The sequence below is a fragment of the Pezoporus flaviventris genome, unplaced genomic scaffold (genome assembly GCF_033815535.1).
Source record: "Pezoporus flaviventris isolate CSIRO_AGI_PZ_B2104156 unplaced genomic scaffold, CSIRO_AGI_Pfla_v1 ptg000005l, whole genome shotgun sequence".
Lineage (NCBI taxonomy): Eukaryota > Metazoa > Chordata > Aves > Psittaciformes > Psittacidae > Pezoporus > Pezoporus flaviventris.
Genome location: NW_026892553.1, coordinates 775,774 through 800,577, shown reverse-complemented (window position 1 = coordinate 800,577; position 24,804 = coordinate 775,774). Strand labels below are relative to the sequence as shown.

Sequence of the window (24,804 nt, the reverse complement as noted above, 5' to 3'; positions counted from 1 at the left end):
TTCACAGCTGTCACAGTGACCAAACCCCTGCTGCAGGCAGGCAGGGCCTCCAGACACCACCCTCCACATCCACCGCAGCCCTGCAAAGCTCCAGCACTGACAAGCTCACAGATAGATGTGCTGCACATGTGGGCTACAGACCCCAGAGAGCCTTGCATGTACAGCAACCTGCTTCCCTCAATACAAGCACAGGAAACCCTTCACAGGCTGCTCCAGAGCTCGCATTTTCCCTGCGTACCCATCCTTGTCACAAAGTATGAGCTGGTGCAGCTGTGCTGCACAAGGTGTCAACCCCAAATACTGCCACCAGCAGCAAACTCCATCTGCTCGGAAGGAAGTGGAGGGGGGGATCATGGACCTCCAGTTCGCTGCCTGTTGAGTCAGAGACTGGAGAGGAAGCAGGAGTGTTGTGCAGCTGTTTGCTGGCCTGACATTTATGAATCCTTTTGGAATTTACTACAAGGACGGTGGAGCTCCATGCTGACAGAAATAAGGATGGAGCACCGCCCTCCCCATGGCCAGCAATGCAAGCTGGGTGAGAAAAAAGAAAGAAACAGGACCAAGATTTGCCTATAAAAACATTTATTTCTCAAAAATACAAGTTCCCCGCAGTCACACAACCATTGAGCATGTTGCTTTAGATGGGCTTTCACCTGCTTCTCATAGAGCAAGCCTTGGGTGCCAGAGCAGGGACAACGGGATGGGTTCCCTTCACCCATTCCTGCTGCCTGCACATGGAGCACTGCTTGGGGCCCTCACCTGCAGCTCCAGCTCCAGGAGGTGTCTGCTGCTATCCCAGAGCTCTCTCTGGAGACAGAGGAGGTTTGGTACCTGCAACAGCATCCCATTTGCCTCCTCACCATCCAGGGCGCCCATCTGCAGCACAGACTTCTCCTGGTGGCCAAGAGCACATGAGATGTCAAGGAAACCCCAGTCCCTCCCATGGACCTGGGTGGAGAGAGCCTGGAGACAGGAAGCAGCAGGTCCCCAGCCCCATTCAGCCTCGCTCTTACAGCATGGAGCCATCACTCCACAGGTCCCAGCTCCTGCTTCCCCACTGAACAACTGCCTGGTCCACATGAAATGGCAGAACCAGCCCCCAGGACAGCTCTTGCTGGCCAAGGTGGCCTGTCCAAATCCCATGTCCTCCCTGCATCCAACATGCTGGAGGACTGAAACCCAACGAGCCCTTCTGCTGCATTGCTTCCACACTGCAGGGTAAATCCAGCCACTGTGCCTGGCTCATCCAGCTGATGCCTTCTGGCTGCAGCATCAAGAACAAGCCCCAGGTCCTGGGCGCTCTGCCCACTGCCTCTAACAGTCCTATTTTCTCAAGTTCCTTCCCTGATTTTCCTCAGGGAAGGTCCGTGCTGAACACAGACTGCCCTGTCCTCTGACACCTGAAGGGATGGGGGCAGTGGTGACAGGTTCCAGCACAGCACAGCAGGCATGTCTCCTCCATGATGACCCCACCAGGTCCCACCTACAACAGGCACAAGGCTCTGCATGTGGAACCAACAATAATGAGGACATGGTTGGAGGAGTCACCGAGGTTAAGTCAGCCTATGTCCTGTCAAAACTACTTCCATAAGGAGAAAAGACAGGTCACGGTCACAGAACTCTTCTGAGGGGAGCAGAAAGGCCCACCATGCACAGCTGACCCACTTCTCAGGGAGCTCTGCTGCCTCCCTGGGGTCTGGGCTAAAGATGTGAAGAGGCAGCCTCCCACCCTGGCACAGCCCTCACTTATCCACTATTGACTTGTCAGGTAGGCAGGGATGAAGTTCAGCAAGAAGTCCAAGGGCAACCGAGACTTCAGGGCCTTGGGACAAGAGGTTAAAGGCATCAGGAACACAAGCAATATTCTCTGTCAGGGAACGATGAGGGGAGAAATGGGAAGGGCCAGTGTATCAATACCTAGCTCCAAGCCTGGTGTCACCAGCAGAATGTGGGGTCTTTTGGTTATGGGTCAGTCAAACCAGCATCAGACCTGCTGTCTCTAAGGGGGAAAAGGCTCTTCATGCAGGAGTTAGCAGGGCTCAGAGATCTGAAGGGGGAAAGGGATAAATCCAGGCTGGCTGGAGGTGACCCTGGGGCAGCATGCCAGTGTTTGAGGGATGGGTGCCAGCAGGGTCCGTATTTACAGACTGGCTCTGCAATGCACAGACCACCAGTGGCACAGCCAGAATCACACCCGGCTCTTGCAGACATGGCCTCCACCTCTGCATACCCATTAAACCATCAGCAGGGAAAATGGTGTGAAAAAGAAGCAGTTGTTTGGCTTAGAGAACTTGGAGCCACCTAAATCTGTTTAAACATACCTCAGGTTTTAATCTTAGAAATGTCTAAAAAAATGCCTTTTTTTTTGTCTCCTTTGGTGGTTCTAGAAACCAGAAAATGCCTCTTTGCTCTTCAGGACAGTCTATGGCTGTTCCTCCCAGTAAAAAGAAGGTACAGGGTGAGAAATTTGGGTACACAGAACACATACAACATTGGCAAAACAGAACAGTCACCACATTGTGCTTTGGAACATCAGACATGAGCTTCTTTCACCAAATATATTGAACAGCACTTGCCTGTGAACAAATAACTGATCAAAGAGGCTACAGAACTTGAAGGTTCTTCCAGTGCTGCTCTGGACTTAGAGCTTCACTTCCACTTCCCAGCACCTGAGCCCACGGATGTGCAGGAGTCAGCATGAACAGAGATCAGAGACATCCCTTGGCACATGTCTCCCACTGTTGGTTGCATCACTAAGTCAAAGCTCAAGTCATTTTCAAGCCATCAAAGCCACAAAACTTCCACCTTTTCTCCAGGCTGGCTCCAACACCACTCAGCTCCTGCCTGAACGTGTTCTGGAGGCGAGTCATGAGAACTTCCACTTCTGCAGTGCAGATCTGTGAAATCAGAAGGAAAATGGCACTAAGAATGAAGATGCTTTTGGTTTTGGAAGCCCTGCAATGACTGGTGGTGACACTCGAGCTCAAACATTGCTACAGGCTTTTCCTAGACATCCTGTCCAAATCCTCATGCGGATAATCAAATGGGGATAAGCGTGACAGCTGTGCTACGGCCACACTTCAGGGTGAGATGGCTGCAGATGTAACACACACTAGAAATAAGGGTAAATATGCTCCATCCCTGGCAGTGTTCAAGGCCAGGTTGGACAAAGCCTTAAGTGGCATGGTTTAGTGGGAGGTGTCCCTGCCCATGGCAGGGGGTTGGAACTGAATGATCTTAAGGTCCTTTCCAACCCTAACTATTCTATGGTTCTATAAGAGGACTATCCTAATTCTTTCCACTGTGAAATGCAAGGTAAAGGACTAAAAATTCCCAAGTATTTAAGTAACTGAAGAGTGAGCACTTTTATCACTGCTTCGAGAACAGAGCTCTCAGTGACTGGGTACAGAAATCAGGGATATGGGATTTGCACTTTCTGAACAAAGAGACCTGAGCAGGCAGCAGACCAGTGTGTGTGGCCAAGGGTCAGCAGTGAACCAGGCCAAGGCCACTGCAGAGGGTCAAGGATGTGCCTTTCACAGGGCTCCTTCTGCTAAGCTCATTGTAGAAACTCTCTGTGGGCTTTTTCTAAGCGGTAGGTTCCCAAGAGGAAGTGCTACAAGTCAGATGAAGGGTTTGAGCGCATTTCAGCAGCCCCAAATTAAACCAAGAGCAGCTCTTTGCCTCACACAACTTCTGAAGTAGAAAGAGATGAATTATGAACTATGTCTCTGAAGGGCTGGAGGGAGCCAGGAAGCACAGGCCAGCTTCCCCAGGACAGGGAAATGAGACAGCAAGCTAGAAACAAAGCAGCTGAAGACATTCCAAGCACAAGAGGTGATTCCCATGCTGGGAACTTTAAGGAAGACAACTGAAGAACAGTATTTTAGAAGAACAAGGTGCAATTTCCTCAAGCATTCAAAAGCCTTTGCCCAGTCCCTCCCTGTTTCCTTTGAAAAGGAGCCTGAAGCCAGTGATGCACAGAAATACTGCAGGGAACAGCAGCTTTGTGTTGTGCTAGGCAAAATCCATGAGCTTGTTATAGCCCTTCTCAACTCCTGCACCCAGGAGCTGATCTCTCCACTTAGTACAGAGCCCCGTGAGCAGGGACTCAGTTCAGTGCTTCCACTTCTGTAGTGTAAGGCCCTTGCACAGCACCCTCCTAAAAATAACTGCACTGACAGCATCAGAACAGTCAGCCAAGGCCCAGTGAAAGGCTACAGGAGCAGAAATAGGGAAAAACATTGCTCAGAGACATAAAACCAATATGACTGCTCAGTTTACACAGGATATACATAAACAGTGGCATGGTAGATGTTATAAACATTATGCAAAGCCGGGTTATTTGCTCTTTTCCTTAGAGGTCATAAAGCTAAGGGAACAAAGGCAGCAAACTTACACAGAATAAACAGACATTTTGGACAGAGATTTTAAAGATGGAATTCACTGCTGCAAAATGCAGCTACCATCAACGGGCTTTCCTCTGAGCAGGGACATCTGCAGTGAGAACACCATCTTCAGCTCCGCACTGAGGTTAACACTAAGCTGCGTGAGGGCTAAACCAGAAGCTGGGGTGCTTCGAGCAACCTGCTCCAGTGGAAGGCGTCCCTGCCACAGCAAAGGGTGGGCTAGATCTTCACAAGTCCTTCCCAACCCAAACCCTTCTGGGGTTCTAAGTTCACCCCCTCCCCTGTCCTCTGGTAACAAGTCACTGCCATTAGCAGACACCAGTTCTCACTGACCCTGCAGCGTTCCCAGGGAGTGAAACTCTTTCCCAGCCACAGGGACTGGACACACTGCCCAGGCTGGCTGGGGAGCTGGAAGTGTCAGCACACCCACCTTGCTGTCCAGGCGCTGCAGGTAGGAGCAGATGTACTCAATGCTTGCTCCAAACGGGTGCACGTGAAGAAACGTTGAAATTATTCCTGGGGAAAGGAACACCACAAATGTCATTCTCATGGCATCCTCCCCCTCTGCCTGCTCTAGGGAGACCCCTCCTGCAGTCCTGACCCAGGGCTGGGGCAATACCACCACAGGGATGTGGAGCTGTTGAAGCGAGTCCAGAGGAGGCCATGGAGATGCTGAGGGCTGGAGCAGCTCTGCTCTGGAGCCAGGCTGAGAGAGCTGGGCTGGTTCAGCCTGGAGAAGAGAAGGCTCCTGAAGGGGAGACCTGAGAGCAGCTCCAGTGCCTAAAGGGGCTACAGGAAACCTGGAGAAGGGCTTTGGACAAGGGCCTGTAGGGACAGGACAAGGAGAATGGCTTTAACCTGCCAGAGGGGAGACTGAGATGAGCTCTTAGGCAGAAGCTCTTCCCTGTGGAGGTGGTGAGACAGACCCTCCTCTGTAAGTTACTGTCTTCAGCGACACCTCCCAGAAGAGCAACCTGCACTCCAGTCCCTGCTGACCTGAGCTGTCACTCCACACAAGCAGTGACTACATACTTCATACCTGTGTGGGTTTGACTGAAAGGTGCACAGCACAGGATTGTCACGGGAGGAATGCACAAGGTGAAACCCTGACCCACCAAAGCTCGAGGCTTTCTTTGCTTCCAGGACTCCCACCTCCCCTGGCATAACCACAGGAACAAAGGGTGGCCAGATGGAGCTGCAAGGCCACCTTGAAGTAAGTCCCATCCCGTTCAGATCTCCAGCATCATCACCAACACAACTCACCAACCAACAGGACTTCTCGTTCCGATTTCACAGGGCTGTTGCTCAACGTCTTCTCCACTGGACAGTCCTTTTCCTGGCTGCACACACAAACCCTGGATGCACTGCTTTCCTGCAAGGAACCCCGTTCCACACTCAGCAGGCACTTACACGTTAACCAGCAGCCTGGTCAGCCACAGCAGAGCCTGTGTTCTTGTTCCCCTGTTTGAGTTACTGTGTTCACCACAGTGCTGTAGGGACTGCTTATTTTGCCAAATGCTTCCAGCACAGCACAGCTATGGTCATGCTCTGCCTGAACTGCCTGAATCAAGCTAAGTAAGAGTAAAAGCCCATGAAATTAAGCAAGACGCCACAACACACACTATCAGCCCTGTTTGCTGGTAGTGTCTCCTCCAGAAGGGCCCTATTTTAAACAGTAAAAGAAAAACAGGCCAGAAAGCAAGCCCTGCAGTGACCAAGGCAGAGCAGATGTTTATTTTTCAGATGCCTGGACTGAAGCAATGTGATTGATATCAAGTGCCCAGTGGCTGCCAAGGGCTCAGGATCAGACTGTCCTGGACTCCAGTTTGTGGTACTGAGCTGAAAGGGAATTTCACATCATTTATTATCCTACCAACAAACACAGTCTGGCAGCAATGCAAAGCCCTCGCAAACACTCTTTTTTTCCTAACGGAAGAAGCAGGACTCCCTTTTATACCTAAGCTTGATTAAGAATTCCAGTGGTCTGAGAGCTACAGACAGCTATAATTGGAAACAGCCTCCAGCCACTAGCAAAACACTGAGCTTGGGCCAGTAACAAAGGCAGAATTAAACAGTCCCTTGAGTTTGCTTCGCTTCTTATGCCAGTGCAATTCTCAACTGCACAGGACAGAATCTGTGCATCCCTGGCCTGAGCAGGCTGTAATCTGCTTCTACAGGAGAAAGAGAAAGTCTGTGATGTGGAAATGGAGCTGGCTTCAGGCTGGCACAGGGGCTTCAGAGTGTCACATTGGAAATACCTGCTCGCACTTGGAGATCCAAAAGGTGTTCTTGCAGGCTAGTTGAAATAACAGTGCAATTATCTTGTACACCGAACCCCATTTCTACACCACAGTGCTGCAAATACCTGCTGTGCTTTCAGTCAGAAGCTGTTAGCATTGAGTAATTCAACTATTTCAACTTGTACATAAACACAGTCCATATGCACAACACACACTTCACAACAAACTGCAGAACACTGCTCATTTCACAACGAGGTGTCATGACTTCCTCAGTAAGGTATTCTGACCCAAGTACCAGAAAAGAAACTCTCAGACTTACATTCCCTTGACAATCAGTTGCATCTCTCTCCTTGTCCTCTTCATCTGCGATGCTTTGCTACACAGAAGTAAAGAAAAAACATTACTGATGATAGTCTTTGGTATCAGACACTGAAGCTCCTGCACCAAAGATCTCTGGGATACAAAGCCAATTTTAGTTACTAGACATTTACCTTGCCTAACTCATGGCACAAAAAGGAGGGGCTAAAGTCTGAAAACCTGAGGCAAGACCTAGCATTTGGCTCTGTGGTCCTCGGTGAGAAGTGCTACATAATGCTTCTTGTCTATCTGACATAATTGTGCCTGTGTCGTAGACGACCAGGTCAGTTTAGATGTGTGTACAGGTCCACAACCAGAAGATGGGGGGATCGTACCTGAGAAGAAACTGTGTATTTATGTTAAGAATAAGCAAGCATAAGAATATTGTAAAGCTCGCAAAAACAAACTTTTAATTCAATAGAGTTTGATGGAGCTCAGATCAAATCATGTCCCTGAAACACACCTAAAAATCAATGTTTGATAACTGAGACCTTTTCTTCTGATTTTTCAAAGCTCAGGTTGCAGAAAAGCACATTCCAGCTGAATATCACTGTGTATTATAAAATGGAAGTTGATCTTTTATTCATACAGTTGCTCATGTAGATGGTCTCACTGGTGAGACCATCTGATCGCTGATAGCTTCATGCACCAAAGCATGAATGTTAACTGGTGTAAATATAAAGCAACGCTACTGACATACATCCTCCAAAGTGTCAGGGCATTTTTTCCGCTCCTAAGCCTGGGCAAGGCATCCTCTATGAGAGTGCTGAAGGACAGAAGCCCCTCACTGCACTCATGATGGACCACGAAATCCCAAGACTGCATTTCCTACGGAGAAAGGAGCACAGGGATGGCTCCTACCTGCTCCTTCAGGTTTTCCAATAATGTCTCTATTTTTAGTTTGTCTTCTCTCACTTTTTCTAACTCAGCTTCTTTCTTCTTGTATTCATCTTGTATTTTCAAAAGGTGCTGGAAAAGAAAAAGATAAACTCAGTTCTTAACTTGCCTTTCACCTCCTGCTATTTAAAGAATATAAAATAAATAAGGGCTTTTCCATGAAGACCAGGCAGATCATACTCAGAACAACTAACAGGTTAAGTATACACCTAGAAGAAACCTTTTCTACAACATACTTTAGAAACATCTTTACTTATTAGCATCCAAAAAAAGCACAATTTGGGAACATGGGGCAGTAATTCCATCAAACTCTCACTGTCCCTGAACTACAGCATGTGTTGTGTACTGCACTGTGCCCTGACCCATGTAAAAGCTCCCCCAGCCTGGGTCATTCTAGGGCCAGGCCAACAGGCAGCACATGGGAAAGAGCAGCCCAGAAACAAGTGACACAGAAAAGTCACCTCAGAGCCTTCCTAGATCTCTGCCCCCATGTGAATACAGAGGTGTCTGGCAGTTTAAGGAAATACTCTAAAACAGCTACAAGATAAGGAGATGGGAACCACATTACTATGCTGGTAACCAGGACCTCATACAGTTACAGAATGGGTAAGCACAGACTTGGCACCCCAGAACTCAGCTGGTGGTCAAGCAAAGAGGAATTCAAGGAATCCACAATCCATTATTGTCTCCATGTGACTTACGAGTTCATACACAATCACTGTTCTCAGTGTTTGGTTGTTGGGGTTTTTTAGCAACACTGGGTATGACAAAGCTGCTCCCCATTTGCCAGTTTTGATCTCACTGAAAACCAAAATGCCTTTTGTTTGTGTTTCTAGTCCACATCACAGCCCCTCTGTCTTTGGAGCAAGGTCACAGCTACAGAACAGTCTGGGCCCACCTTCTGCATCCCCTGCAGAGCCTGCTGGAGAAGCTTCATCTGCTGCTCCTTGGTGGTGTCCTCGTCCCTGCTGGCTTTGCCCTGCTCCTGCTTCAGCAGCTCCACCTCGTTGCGGTAGGCATCCAACTGCCAGCGTAGGCTGTCATTCTCTTCTTTCAGGGCTTCTACCTGCGACACCAGCGCTGGACAACAGGCAGGTGGGATCAGAGGTCAAAGAAGTGGGGGTAGGAAGTCCTTGGGTGCTCTGCCAGCACTCCTGCAGCTCCCAGTACCCAGCTACAAGCCCCAAGAACCAAAATGAATTTTTCCCAGCCACTGTTTGTGGTATCTCTTTACAAAAGAAGCTCCTCAGGACAAAGAGTACCTCTCAGCACTGATGCAGTATTGAAGTTAGAAGAAAAACAGCAGCCAAAGAACGTATTGGGGTGAAATAACCATGCTGGACACGGGTTTCCTAACCACTGGGACAGGCTCCACTGGCATCTTCAGTTAAAAAAATGTCTCCATCAAGTCACAGCATCAAACACCTGCATCAGTCTGGTGTCCTCAGAGGGCTTGATAAACTCAGGAATGGGATTATAGAACATTCTGGCTACAAAGACATCTTCAGCAGGTATCAAAACACACCCAGGACATGAAGGGCAAAACCTGACATCCCATAGCCTTGCTACTGACCTCTGAGACTTGGACCAGAGCACATGGAGGTACCTTTGCTTGGGACTCACACACTGTACTCAGGAGACAGGGAAGATCCTGCATGGGAAGAGGGTGGGTTTGATCTTACGGTTCTCACTCATTATCCCTGGCAGGGAATGTGTGTTGGACACCAATCTGCCCAGCTGCACATCTCAAAAGGACAGCAGGCAAAACTCAGTAGATTAAAAACTGTTTTTCCTCATCAGAAAACCAAGGGGAAAATGAATTAACTTCCTAAAATGGATCTGGACAAAAGAAGGCAGTTTCCAGGGTGAGCTTCTGCTCTTTATGGATGTGAAAAGCTGACACATCACAGGGGGGAATGACAAGTGCTGGCTACAGAGCAAGTAATAGAGAGAAAATGGCTCCAGGCAACTGCAGCTGATTTGGTCTGCCTGTGACAACTGTGGGGTACAAAACACCCAGAAAGGGGCTCCTGAAAGAAACCACTGAAGAGACAAGTACTTAGTTTATGAGCTTTAAAAAGTGATTTTACCCGATTCTTCTGTTTCTTTCATCTCTGATGGATCTTCTATTTCTTCGTCAGACATTTCCATTTCCTCCTCTCTTCGAATACCCATTAGCTCATCATTATGAATATTACGGATTTCCTAGGATTCAGAGAGCAGAGGGGGTTTAAGTACAGATTACAGGGAAGAGGTTGGCTGGAGAAAAAATTGCTGATAATCTAAGTCTGCAAAATGCAACTCCACAATGCAAAAGAGAGGAAATGATTAAAAGAAATTGGCACAGACTATTAGATCAAGGATAACATCTTGCAAGAGCCAGTCAGTGCTACCAGTATCACTGACTCTCCACCTCCCTTCCTCTGTGCCCAGGCAGGCAGCTAGCCTTGCCCACAGGGCAGTTTCTTAGTGAACCCTCCCCTGACATCTGCTGTGCCCAATGTCCACACGCCTGTTCTACACTCACTCAACCCTCCAACACAAACCATTCCCTGATCCTATGATTCTCAGGAGCCAACAGCACAGCCTGAGCTGCGGATACACCAAACTAAAACCACTATAGCTGCACACACACCAGAGAGTTTGACCACAGGTCCACCAGTTGGCACTGCAACTATCTGCAGCCCCCCAGCCCAGTGAGCTCTTCTGCATGACACTGATCTCCCCTGAGCCCAGACACCTCTCAGGGTTACCTCTCAAGGATGAGAGGTCCTTAACCCAGCATCTGATATCTGTAACAAGGCAAGGAACATTCTACATTACACCCAGAAGTGTATTATGTGTTAGCAATATCTTTTTATATATGACATATATGCACACAGGCTATAGCTTAGTTACTGAAGTGTAGCTAGTGTTTGACCACTGTCCAACCACTCTTTAATTACCAATTATTGCTTAATCACTATTCAACTGCCATTTAGTTATCTTTCAATCATCAATTATCATTTCATCATCATTTAATTATCAATAAAACCTTCTTAGTTAACCCCACAATGGTTAATCATCAGTAACCAATCATCAATAATCAACCCTCACTTGAGCAAGGCCCTTCCTAAGCAAGTGAATACACTGGCTAGTGGTTCACCAGGTCCAAGCTTCCACAGCTTCTTACCGCACTGCCTGCAGCTACAGGACTTGCCAGCACTGCCTGAGAAAAGCACTTGCAGTCACCATCAAGAGAAATAATTCCCTGGCCTTGCCTAACACCTCCCCAGCACATGCCCACACCCTGAGCCAGGCTTGCCTCCGATGTGGTGACCCACTGGAATGCATTATGCCAGAAGATGGACCAAGGAGATGCATCTTGTGGGTCCACCTTCCTTTAAGAGAAGACCCTAAGCTGGGGGAGCCCAGCAGGCTGAGCCCAGCAGCAAGTACTCCTGGAAGAGGCCTCATCAGCGGTCTCACAGCCTCTTCCCATTGGGAGAACTTACCTTGGAACAAAAGACAGCTCCAAATGGAGAGCGTGCTCCCACCCCAGTCATAGTAACCAATTTCAGCAAGCAGGAAAGAGCAGAAGCACACTAGGGCTCAGAGGCATAATCTGATTGAATAACACCTGACTTATCAGGTATAAAGCACAATGTTTGCTCCTCCTTTAGCTACTACAAAAGGTCTTGACTCGGTGGGGTTTGGAAAGGAAGTCCCAGAAGGGCAGTCTCACAGGGAGACTGCAGCTGGAAACTTCCCAGGAAAACAGTCAGTGATGTGAAATAATCTTACAGGTGAAAGTCAGCTTCTGGCTTTGCTGAGATGGACTTGTTTTCCTGGTTTGGAATAGGGACCTTGATACCTGGGGAAAAAACACAGAACCAAAAGAGGGAAGGGATGCCAGCCAGAGGGACCTGGCCAGGCTAGAGGACTGGGGCCATGTGAACCTCAGGAGATTTTTCAAGAAGGCCAAGTGCAGGTATCCATAGGGGCTGGGGGATGAAGGGTCACCACCTTTAAATCCTTTACTCCACTAGCAGTGTCACTGCATGGGATAAATGCACAAACACAGGAACATCCCTCCCTCAAGTTTTCCTCCCTGTCCAGCTGCAATTATTTCCACCTCCCACATCTGTCAATAAAAATGTTGTAAAACAGATCTGATGATGCTCAGAGTTTGTGAGGTTTCTCTTGTTATCCGTTTACATCTCTCTAGAAATTCCTCTTGCTTTAACATTTAAACCAGAAGCAAACAGATCAATAATTACTAATGAATGATTGTACATACAGATGTCAACGTATTGCTACCAGTAACATAAATACCAAGAGAAAATTTATTACCTGTAACCCGAGAGTCGACTGAGCAATTCCCATCTTACAGTGTGAATGAACGTGGTGTTATCCACACGAACACTGTGCAAACTTAACATCAATATCCTGACAAGAAAGTGACTGTGCTGGAGGATCTAACACAAGAAAAGATTACCAACCTCTGCTTGTTTGCACCACACGCTGATGTTCTTACGCTGAGCTTTCGTGAAATGGTCCCAAGCCTTTTGTTTGGAGGCAGAATGGTACACGGCCACTATCTGCTCGACTGTAGTATCAAATCAGCAGTCAAATCAGGCCAGAATATCATCCAGAGAGGGCGAACAAGAGGAGTAAAGGAGTAAAAAAGTGGAATCAGGCAGGTGGTTTGGCTAACCTTCTCTTATAACACTGTACTGTGCTGAAGCTATGCTCAGGGAAGGGACTCTGGGCCTGGAAAGAAAAGTGTGGACTTCACCAGGCCAGTGTCAAACACAGAGTAAGGGTCTACTGAGAAAAGAGGCTGCTGTCAGTGAAAAGCAGGTAGGAGCTCAATGCACTGGAAAACACTACTCAGCACTGCCTGCGAGTGTAACAGTGCTCCTGGGTAGCACTGGCTCTCTACAACAGGAGGTTCAATACGACTGTGAAAGCTGGGTCGTTAGGTGGTCCCCTGCCCAGCGGGTGCAGCCCCACAGAGCAGCATCACAGCCTGAACACCACATCCCACCTGTGCTCACTATGGAAAGGGGATTTTGGCACCAGCCACCGACCTTCTTTGCTCCCAAGGTTTATTCCTTCTATTTCTCTAGAAAATGTGCAGCAGGTTTTGGCGATCCAAAGTGCCTCTCCTTGGATGACAGCTCACCCAACAGCAGAGAGCACATCCAAATCTACCCAACTTATATATTTTTATGCTTGTGATGTTGTAGCAGGTGTAATTCTTACAACACAAAATCAGTTTTTTGCTGCTTAGCTAAAGCTAAGAGTGGCTGCGCTATCAGAGTGTGCTTTACAGCTCACAGTGGCATGCTGCTGTCTACTGCTACTTACTCTGCAGTGCTTACTGTGCTTCCCTCTGGAGCGTGTGCCCATGTTTCTTACCATAAACAGGATTCAAGAGTTTTCAAATAAATCAAGTGTCAAACAAGTAACAGTCAGAATTACTGAGTAGAAAACTAGAAGATTGCTCACAATCTAGCCCAGGGGCTCAAGGAGACTTGGTACAATGGGAAGAAGGTGCTCTAGAAGGCAACGAGTGAAAAAACTATTCAGACTTACTAAGGAAAGGATGTGCGAGAGGCAATGAATGGTCTGAGGAACTGTTATAAATCCCATCCTGGAACTAACTATAGCCATGTCTCTTCATGGTTTACTAAGTACTGGGATTTGGAAGACTCAGGTTGGAAATGTTGTTCTGCCACAGGCTTTCAGTTGCACCTGAGAACAGGGTTTTGGGAACACTCTGCTGCATCCTACCTTTGGTGAATAAATCCTGCACACTTCGCTGAGGCACCAGATTACCAGGGACTTACCTTATCTGTGCACTGAAGTGAAGTTGAAAAGATGACAGAACTATTAACAGACTATAATTAGAAGAGGAAAAAAAATTAAGAATTCATTCTCTCCTCCCCCCCACAGGCGGACTGTTACTCCAACAAAAAGAATCACAAGAGAGTTTTGCCAAGTTACTGATACATGCTGATAAATTAACTGTAGCTGCACAGTGATGCTGCTTCTCTTCTGGAGCCCTTTTAGTGTGGCCTCTCCAGACTCTAGAGATTAAGCATCTTCTCTACAAGAACAGACAACCAAGAGTCAGTGTGGAAACACTACTCACACTGCACCAGAATCCCTGAGAGAGCAAGTTTGAATTTCTCTTTAGCTTCTTCCATCTCTTTCTCATGAGCTGCTTTCTCATTCACCAGCCTGCGAACATGGCTGTTGGCCGACTGGATCATGGAGTAGAAGTTGTTGGCAGTCCTCCTGTTCACTTCGCCACGTTCTATCCAGGTCAGCAAGGTCTGGATGGCTTCCAAGAACTTTGTGTCATCTGCAACAAAGAGGGACACCTTTACACCATGGGACAGGGGCACCTGGGCAGCTTTCAGATCCTTTAACTGCCAGCACTGCTGAACTGCTGAACTGCTTTTTCAAATATCAGCTTACTCCATGTGGATAACCACAATTCTTTAAGCACAGCAGTAGATTTAGATTAGACATTAGGCAGAAACTCTTCCCTTTGAGTGTGCTGAGGTGCTGGTACAGGGTGGCCAGAGAAGCTGTGGCTGCCCCTCCCTGACAGTGTTCAAGGCCAGGTTGGATGGGGCTTGGAGCACGCTGCTCTAGTGGAAGGTGTCTCTACCCATGGCAGGGGGTTGGAGCTGGAAGAACTTTAAAGTCCCTTCTCACCCAAACCAGTCTGTGATTTTATCATTATATAAGACTATACAAAGGAAGGCAAGGCTAAGATCAAGCTGACGGAGAAACCATTTGTTGAGGTGAAACAAGAGGAGGACCAACTTACTGGAAAATTTCATGTGTCTATTCAGATGTACTCTTTCATGAAAAAAATACCCTCCAGTTCCAAAATAACCAGGCCACACACAGCTCTTAGGCTTCAAAGAAGGTCTTAGGGCTTACATTAGCCCTTGTAACATGAACAAAAGTGGTTTGGAAGAAACTGCTGCACTCAAGTAAGGGTTGTTTGGAAAGAAAGAATTCTGAAACAGAGATGGCGAGGATCACCGAGGGCTCCGTGTGCCCATGCTCATTTCAGCTCAGCAAGATAGCCACTGGAGAACACAAACCTGCCCCAGCACCTGCACAACGGTGGCCACGGCCACAGAACCACTCACTCACCTTTCAGTTTCTCGGCGACAACGCTGCACTCATGGTCAGAGTAATGCACAACGGGCGGTGGGGAGGGCGGGCGGAAGCGCTCCTCTTCCAGCTGCCTGCGATGCCGCTCCTCGCGTGCCAGCATCCGCTGCTTGCACTCCCACTCATACAGGTCGTCCCGGGCCTGAGCAAAGTCCACGTGCAGGCGCCCAGTGTCCTTCTTGTCCGTGCTGGAGCCCAGCCTGATGCGATAGCCTGGCAGTGGTGACAACAGGGTTCACGTAGGATCAGTGACTTAGGCTCCAACCACCCACCAGCACCCACCTCCCATTCCTAGAGAGCCAGAAAGCCCCTCACCACAGCAGTTTCCCGAAGAGTTTAGTGCACTTGGAGCGATGCTGGAAAAGGAAACTTTGGGATTTGCCTGTGCTTTGCATGTGCAAGGCAACACCTTACATGGGCACACTCCTCTCCACACTAGCAGGTACTTTGGCTTGAACAGCAACTGCTTAATGGCAGGTAAGCTTTCAAGCTAAGACTAGACCTCTCGGGACTAAGCCCAGATCTTCACATGGAGAAGGCAGAACTGCCTTGGATTCTTCCACACTTTCACAAACTCCTGAAGTTGGAGGTGGGAAGGGGAGACTGAGAGGTGAGACACAGCAAAGAGGGCCAGCATGGTTTGCAGGGCTCCTGTTCTGAAGTTTCACATCAGACACGCCAGAAGACTCTGCTCTGTGGTTAAGGACACATGGGATCTATGGAAGAAAATCTGAGCTCCAGAGAGACTTTGGACAAAGAACAAACCCAAAAACAACACTTGTGTGTGGAGGACACTGATGACTGTGCATATGACCAATGCTTTCAGCAGGAGAAACTATGAGGCTAAAGAGGCTGTATTTACATAGAAGCCGTAACCACAGACACACAGCTCTTACTAACAGGGCACTGCAAGTCTAACTCGATTCAACAGTCTCTGGAATGAGACGTAACACAGCCAGCTCAAACAGGCTACAGGGAAGTTTCCACTATTTTAAGCAGCAAAGAGCATTCCCCTGCCTTATCTTGACAATCTCATCTCTCTGGAAAGAGTGTGGCTTTGGAGACAGAACCTGGGTTTGTTAATACACTGAAAGAATCCATTTGGAAGGGATTTCAGCATGGGAACAAAGTATTGCTATATTTTTCCAGCATGGTGAAGGGTCAGGTGGGGAGCATGGGCTGCTCAGGGCTGATGCGACCAGCACAGCAGATGCTACCAGCACAGCAGATGCAGGCTTGGCTGGAAAGGCAAAATCTGCTGCCACAGTCTGTGAACACCACCCACAAAGCCTCTGCCTCCACGAAACAAACCCCAGGCAGAATGAGTCCATGCGTTTCAGGGAAAATAATACTGTCTTAGCATTAGCTAGACATTTATCCAGGAAAGATGGGGATGGCCTCAGACTGTACCCAGTATTTTGCAAGGGTTTGCAGGGCCCAAGGTAAGAAAGCATTGCCAGCTTTCCTATTAGCAGCTCCTTTCATGTGTTTAACCAGAAACGCAAGAGCAGCAGAAAAGAGGTGAACTGACACATTAGACAAACCTCGCAACTGCAACAGAGCCTGTCATGAGAAAGAGATCACACTGCTGTCCCAGGACTGTAACCTGCCATCCAGGACAGAAATGCACCTACCAGAGAGATAAAGAGCCTTGTCCACCATGAACTCCTCAGCAAAGCGGATGTGGCAGAAATTCTTCTTGCTCTTCCGAATGGCGATGACTTCCCCGCACTGCTCAAACACTTCCATGATGATCTGCTCGGTGCTGTTCTCTGGCAGCCCTCCAACAAACACCGTCTTACACCCTGGGGGCCTCTCCCTTGTTGCTGGAGGGGGAAGATCTGAGGAGAGCAAGAGACAGAAAGCAGAGCAGGTTAGTTGTGGGGTTGTCAACACACTTTCCTTTCCCATGGCCATCTCCCCAGGTATGGTTGAGCCACAATCACAACTTCCTTCAAACACATACCCAGCTCCACTGCGCACAACCTTAGCAAGCAGATCTATAGTACTGCTGAGGTGCTGCATGACGATAAGTACTTTTACCAGCATGCTTCCAAACAAACTGCTCAGGAGACTGCAGCTCTCCAAACATTCTTCCTGGCACAAGCAAGGGCTCTCTGAGCTCCAGTCATAGAACACGAGCAGCACCAGGACCTCAAAACTTCATCATGGGAGGTGCTGTGAAAGCACAGCTTAAAGGACTGTCCTAACACAAATACATAGAAAATGTAGACAGAGGATCCTAAAGGACAAAAGTATTAACGTTAAGGGAAGGTCATGAACCAAATTTTATGAAAGGAAAAGATGAAGGAAATGGGTACAGCCAAGAGGTGCAGCAGGAATTAATGTTGGCGCTTACTTTTATGGTTAAAATGAACCACAGAACATAAAAGCAGGCTGACAGTTAAGTCGAGTTTGCCAGAAGCAGCCTGCCAAGTACACTCACCCATCTGCATTGCTGCAGCATGCATAAGACACTGCACGAGACTGCAGAGACTTGGAAAAGTGGTTTTCCAGCACCAAACCCATTCCCATGCTCAGGTGCCCACCTGGCAAGTGCAGGAAGACCCCCCCACCCCAACTCAGCACATGAACTGGCTTGTCAACTGTTTCCAGGACAGCGAGACAGGTCTGCTTCTGGGGATGGTGAACAAAGAGCTAAGTCATCAGGCTGGGCACTGATGGAGCTTTATTTAAATTACTGGGCCCGAGAGCCCAGACTCCCAGTGCTGAGAGCCCATCAGGCTCGGGTGCCATCTGCTGGCACCTGCTCAGGAACTAGACATAGACACAGCTACAAATACCTCTCACAGCTTCTCTGTGTAAGGAAAATGTCTTAGTTCCCATGGAGAGCACTGCTGCTAAAAAAAAACCGTCAAGTCCTTGGTTTCTATTGGTAATGTCAAGCCTGTCCTGAGCTGGCACAGCCCCACAGGCTCCTGCAGAGCCACAGCTGGGCTTTGCAAGTCCTTTAGGGAGAAGCCTGTCCTACACCTGCCTTCCATGGTTTGGAACCTCTGCCTCCTCTATACTTGAGGATTATTGTTACTGCTTTTTGGGGTGGGACAAGAACAGGCTTTTCCTATTGCTCCATCAGCTGCCTGCCAGCACCTACTCACAGCCACTCACCCTGAGCAGCTATGTCCAAGCAGTGTCACAGCTGTTCTCTCACACACAATTTTTAACGTATATACACATATTCCTATATAGACAGATAGAAACAGGACAAAACAGACAATTACGTGGGTTAGGTGGGAAGAGAGTGCAGCTTTTGCAGTGAATGATCTCCTTCACAGCAGGCATGTCTGGAGGGATGGGAGGTGGCACTATCCCCAAGCCTGGCATCATCGGGTTGATGGGAGGGATTCCAGTCATCATCCCAAGAGCAGGATCAAAATCTAAATGAGGGAGAGAATAAGGGAGTCAGGTTGTGGTTTGGACTCATGCAGCAACTGTTTTCCTCAGACAGCAATTAGAGAAGTCTCCCCAGTGAAAATTAACTGAATAAACAACTCAGAGGGAGCATCAAAACAAAAGAACTTTAGATTTGTGCCCTTAATTTTTTTGCACTATTTCCTTGTTGATTGCCTCAGCCAAATAAATTTTCTCTGTTCAAATAAATTATTTCCTTTTCCACTCCACAAACACCATCTCCTACTGCCAAAACCTTTCCCGGAAAGGTTTATCCACATAAAGAAATCCAGAAACAGTGTAAAACTTAACCCAGCCCGGTTTCATTAAGTGGTTCAGCAGCGCGGACAGCTTGTGACATGGGGTTAAGGCATCATCTGGCAAGCCAGAGAAGTGTACCAGCTCCAGCAGATAAGAACATGCAGTAATTCTGGGTAAAATACACAGAAGCATTTAAGGAAACACCTCACTGATTTCCTTAACCTACTTGACTTGTTTCTAGGCTTCAGTCAGCCCTCTGACTACATCTAAATAGTATTTTACCTTGATTTTGCTCTTACATTTGCCTCCAATGCCATAAAAACTAAACACAGCTGTGGGAGGAGGGTATTTTATCTGTTCAGCAGTTGTGAACCCTGGGGAAGCAATACCTGTGGGCAGCCACAGGGGAAGCAGTGCACCTGGATGTCACGTGGAGACGGCTCATGCGTCTGAGAACGTCAGGAGCTGAGCTGTAAGGACAGCAGGGCCCGCTGGTGCTGTGAGGGGGAGGTCTTAGCAAGAGCTCCTTGCTGCCTATTCATGGGGTTAGTCCATGCTAGGAATTTATCTAATAACTGAAATAGGCTCTTCCCAAAGCCATGTCTGAGAAGAGAGGCAGGTGCAGCCTGGGGGAGCCTTGTACCTGGCAGCAGGGGCTGTCCTGTCATCCCTAGAGGAGCCATCCCCAGGTTGTTCATTGCAGTGGCCCAGGCGGTCGGGTCTGACATTGGCAATCCCATCGGAATGTCGAGGTTTAGATTTCTGCCACCATCTGCTGAGAGCAGGAAAAGTGATTAAGAGCTTAGTGCATTCTTAACTCCTCTGCAGGGCACATGCTGCCCAGCCAGGCTCTGCACTAGCAGCATCCAAAACCAGGTTTGAACCTGGCACATAGAAAAGAACTAAATGAAAGAATAAACCAAAACTAGTGCTGTCCCTCTTGAGCAGAGGACATTGCACAGAGGCAGTGTCTATAAAAACACTGCCAAGTGCATCTGCATTACAGTCTATCCATTAGAATAAAGCTCTAAGGGGCTTTAAAGGAACACTGATTAAAGGCAAGGGGTGTGCTTTGATTCCTCACAAGAGATTTCTGACCAAAGGACAAACATTTAGCACAAACTGTCATAATTGCACTGGATTTGTCAGTGAGGGCAGTCTGTTCCAGCATAGAGCACTCCCACTGCCATCTGAAAGTGTTTCTCCTCAATGCTCAAGGGGAGATGAAGCAGAGACAGCAGCAGCACCAGTGCTACCTGCTCAGAATCTGGCAGAGTGATCTGGGAACCCAGGTGGAGCCACAGACATTACACAGATGTGTGGCTGCTCAATCTCAGCTTCCATGGCCACCTCCCCAGTCCCACTCCCGCTCCCCTGCTCACCCGCAGGAACATTTGCTCTCTTCCTCTTCTTGCCCAGATCACTTCCATTCTCAGCTGAGCTTTCCAATCCCAGGGGTGGCACAGCGCTGCCGAGCTGCCGAGCCTTGCTGCTGCTGGCAGCATCAAAGGACACAGGGTTTAAGCCTGAAAGAGAAAAATACACTGCTTTTTTTACACGGGTTTGCGATGCTTCAGGATCACAGTAAGGAGAGAAGTGCCAGTCCCAGGCACAAGCAGCCCTGCAGGTCCCAGGGGGAGCTGTACTTCCCTTTTAGTGTCCTCAACTATACCTCACCTGATGTCACACTGACACCACTTTAAAACATTGCTCACAACAATTAATCCCAACAGTCCTACACAAGTCAAACTGTTCACCAGCATAAACCTGGGGGGCATCTCCCCTGCACTGTGCAGGATGTCAGGTCTGGAAACTCAGAGGCCAGATGATTTTTCTAGTTCTTCCAGGAATACCTTTTTAATAGTTAACATTTCCACCTCATTTGTCACCAGTTGGGAAGTCACTTGAAATTATTTACTAGCAAAACCCAAGGCACATCTTGGATGATCTTCAAAGACATAAGGTGCTACTGCAGTTTTAACTCAAGGAGTCTGGCAGGCAGCTGTCTCCCACAGGAGAGCATTTCTAAGGGAAATAAAATTGGTATTATAGAAGCCCAACTGTAAGGCCCAACAAAACCAGAGCAAAACCTGTCCATTGCATCCATCAAACTTTAGGTCTTCTCCCACTCAATTACACAGGGCTCAAGAGGTTTTGATGAACAATTCACAAAGCTGGGCAAGCCTGAGGGCCTCCAAGGGGTATAATGAAACAGAGCAAAGGCAAATACATCCTTAAACAACCAACCACTGCATAGAGTAAGAAAAGCCACTCATTCAGACTTGAACTGAAGAGAAATGAAGAAATATCATTCTGTAGCTTCCCATATATTTCCTAATTCAAGGAATTCCATCCACTACAGACCAATTCTGTGCTAAACTTACTGCCCTGAACTGAGCACTGAGTTCATTATTCCACCTGCTGCCATGCTCGGCACTCGCAGGGATGCGAGACTGAAGGGACACAAAAATATCCAGTTGTATTTATCTTTTTGTCTGCAAATTCCCTCAACAGTCAACGGAAAAAACATAAACCAAATCCTCTATGAAGTGATAGACCCAGCTACATCTCTGCTACGGTGTGCCTGTGTTCTGGGCGGAACATTAGAACTAGAGGACCAAAGGCAACATCTCAATGCACTGATGGCCCAGGGTATTTGTCCCAAACCAGGAGGAATCCAGACACTGCAGCATTGGGATTTCTATTCCAGTGGATTCCACTTCCAAGAACTTGTACGGCTGTAAATAGACAAGGGAATGGACACAGGGAGCCTGAAGGGCCTCCTCCCTCAGTCGCTGAAAGGGGAGAACACAAGAAGCCGCCAAAAAAGAAGCTGCATTCTGCTGGCAACAACAATAGTCATGCCCAGCTCTGGAAGATGCCCACAATGCTGCTGCAACACCCCAAAGGCAGAATGTCACCGAGGTCGTGACAACCAGGGGAACAAACCTCCAGTGCTGCAGGTTAAAAATAGACAGGCCACAGCACAGGAACTGGGCAACTGAAAAGGAGAAGCTGTAAGATTTACCTCTGTTGTTATCCAGCTGATGGGACAGGCAACATGAAAATTGGGAGTGTGTTTTCCTGTGCTTGGGTGTGGGGAAGGATGCAGCTGTGCAGGGATACAGCTGGACATTCGTGCTGCCAGGCTGAAATGGACAGACACCCTGCTCCAGTTGTAGGTGACACACATGGTGTTAACCAACACACCTCAGTGCAGCTTGCTAGAGACCAGCGATGTGTGCCCTGCTTCCAGCATGCAGATCAACAAGAGGAGACCCAGAACAGGTCAAGTCACTTAAGACCTTTTCCACACAACTGTTTTCCAGGAGCTTGTCCCAGCATGTACTGGTGCAGGCGGTCATTCCTCCCCCAGGTGGGGGACTAACATCATAGGAATCGCCTAAAGGTGACAGTAACATAAGTACAAGTTTTGTGGAATGGGTTTTGGGGAAAGTCAGGTGAAGTCCAGTGTGAGACCAACAAGGACTTCCAGGAGCCCAAGATTAACTTCCACAGGCACTTTGCCTTGTTTTGCTCCAGGCTGTGTGAGCAGAGAAAGCCAGGAGCTGCTGCTGGTCACTGAATCAGGTTTTCTACCCTACAATTGGTACATGCCATGATAGCAGCCACCTTCAGACCCAACTGCCTCCTCTACCATTTCAGTAAACTGCCATTCAGCTGCAGCTCCAACCACATCATGCTGGATACAAAGAACATGCCCAGAAGAAAGCTGAAGCTGCAGAAAAGCATCTCTCCTGGGCACAGAGCAGGATAAAAGCAAACAGAATCAGCCAGTGCGACTCTGAGGCACCAGCACAAGCCCTTTCCCTTCATGCTGACCTTAGCAAAGCATCCTTGGCTGTGCTGGGCTGGTCAGCACAGCAGGGAAGGGACCAGCATGGGAGCAAGCCTCAAGGTTTTACAAAGGTTTACTGAGGCTCTACAGAGCTGGCCAGGAAAGGCAGAAAGCAGCAGATTTCTGTTTGCAGTGAAGTGCTATGTGGAATGTAAGCAGGGAAGAGAAAAATTAGGGGTTTCAGTGTGCGATCAATGTCAGCATTTCTAGAGTGATACACAGCAGGAGCACTGGCATGTCCTTTACCTCCAAGCACACCCAGTGTGTATCTCTAGCGATTCTCTGAAGGGTGAATTTTGAGGAGCCCAAGATCAGGCGCTGCCATAATGCAAGGACTGAAAAAATTTTAAAATCAATTTAAAAAGAGATAAAATCTGTTTGTACCAGAAAATTCCTCCCTAGCAGAACAGATCAGGAGGAACAAGTAAGGCTGCTTAAGGCTGAGCACAAATGACTGCCAGCGAGTCCTCTCACATGGCAGCATGTTGCTGTAGGTGGTCTTCACCTCTGGAAGCAGATGCTGAGTTATTTCTGATGGCAGGACAGGCAGCAGCTTCCCACTGTCCTAAAGAGCACTGCCACCACCTAGCTCTGCCTGGCCCTGGTGGACATCGATCCTGGGCTGTGCTGCTGCTATATACAGCTCCAGCTTTCACAGCACACGTTTAGAAAGGGCCTTGAGAGAGACTGGGAAGATCAAAATGTTCCAGACATAAATCAAAGGAAGTATCTGCCCTCACCGGGTCCCATGCCAGACCCTGGGCAGGACTCTTCCAACTACTAGTTCCTGCTAACAGAGCTTGGCCATTTGTCTTCGTGACCAGTGAAAGCGACATCAGAAATGGTCAATATGAGGTGGAAAGCACTGATTTACAGGTCAACCCTTCACCAGGAGCTGACAACCGAGCTCCCCGAGCAGGGCGGCCCTGGCCGTACAGGACAACAGCTCCCCACAGGACCTTTGCAAATCTTCCCTGCTGGGTTCACTAATGTTGAACTGGACAAGAGCAGGAGCTCTGAGCACAAGCCTCATGCTATGCAGGATGCAGAGCACCTCACCCTGAAGGCACCACACGCTGACAGCAACCTCCCACCGCTGCCACTCATGCTCCAGTGGCTTTCTTGACCTTCAGCTAGTAAGAAGCAGATATACAAACCTCCACCCTGCAACTCAAAGAGAAAGCTTAGTAACAGGTACTCTGAAACTGTCACATACCCGAAAGCATTTTCATGGTACACTTAAAAAGCCAGTGAAGACTGTACCCATCAAACTGCTCTTATCCACCATCACGAGGAACTTCAGAAATGGGCTGACACAGGCTTTACTATAAATATGGATTTACCTTTGCCAACACTGGTAAATATATGACATAAGAGTTACTCAGCCTGAACAGAGGTCCCTTTTCTGCACAGAATAAAGTGGACCCCAGAATACAATCTGCCACCTGATGACACAGCACTTGTTGTGCTAAAGAAATGCATATTAGAAGAAACCAAAGCACACAATCTGCAGCAATCAGAAAACACAGAGGAAAGAAAACAAGGAAGGGAAAGGAGATGCCAAGGCTCTGAAGTTACATTTTGACACCAAACATTTGCCTTCCCAGATTCATTCCCAGGTTCAAAACCTGCTGTTGGACTTGTGCACTCTTTTCTACTGTAGTCTCAGCTTAAGTGCCATGGCTAGAGCTCTACAATCATCAGTTTGATCCCAAAGCTGGCTAGGCACACTGGGGAGGCCAGCAGACTTCCGAAAGTTACTTCTGTCCACTCCATACACTTCTGTGTGCTACCAGCACTGACCAGACACTGAGGGAAGCACGCTGTCAGGACAAGCACACAAAGCACAACTTCACCTGCAAACTGCACGAGAAACATGGCAAGATGCTGGTCATATTCCAGGATTTCAGCCAGTTCTGCTGCTCCCAGCTTGCTTATCTGTGGAAAGGATGGAGCTCAATGTTGAGCTCCCACACAAGCCTCCAAGCACAGAGGGGAGCTCAGGTCCTAATGAGAGATGAACTGACCCTGCACTTCCCTGGGCGCCGAGAGCACAGCTTGGGACTGGAGCTGGCACATGGCAGCTCCATGTGTCACCATCAGTCTCCAGGGCCTGGCACCAGTAACACATTCTGGGCTGGGGGGGAGGTGGAAAGCAGGTGGAGGCGTGCTGTGTGTCCGTCTCACC

At 48.3% G+C, this 24,804-nt stretch overlaps 1 protein-coding gene across 2 annotated transcripts; it reads right to left on the bottom strand.

The window, feature by feature from the left end:
• Window positions 1-2,306: 2,306 nt before the first annotated feature.
• ENOX2 (ecto-NOX disulfide-thiol exchanger 2) lies at window positions 2,307-24,626 on the bottom strand. Of its 2 annotated transcripts, XM_061445597.1 has the most exons (15): window positions 24,473-24,626; window positions 20,140-20,283; window positions 19,401-19,532; window positions 18,328-18,483; window positions 16,720-16,926; window positions 15,065-15,298; window positions 14,043-14,255; window positions 12,385-12,491; window positions 9,994-10,108; window positions 8,802-8,983; window positions 7,868-7,975; window positions 6,969-7,025; window positions 5,673-5,781; window positions 4,840-4,925; window positions 2,307-2,897 (listed from the first exon to the last, which is right to left on the bottom strand). In XM_061445597.1, the coding sequence occupies exons 1-15, from the start codon at window positions 24,492-24,494 to the stop codon at window positions 2,766-2,768; spliced, it is 2,004 nt and encodes a 667-aa protein (XP_061301581.1). In that variant the 5' UTR covers window positions 24,495-24,626; the 3' UTR covers window positions 2,307-2,765. The 2 variants fall into 2 exon arrangements, with proteins under 2 accessions (XP_061301581.1, XP_061301580.1); XM_061445596.1 differs by lacking the exon at window positions 24,473-24,626 and having other exon boundaries at window positions 19,401-19,529.
• Window positions 24,627-24,804: the final 178 nt, after the last annotated feature.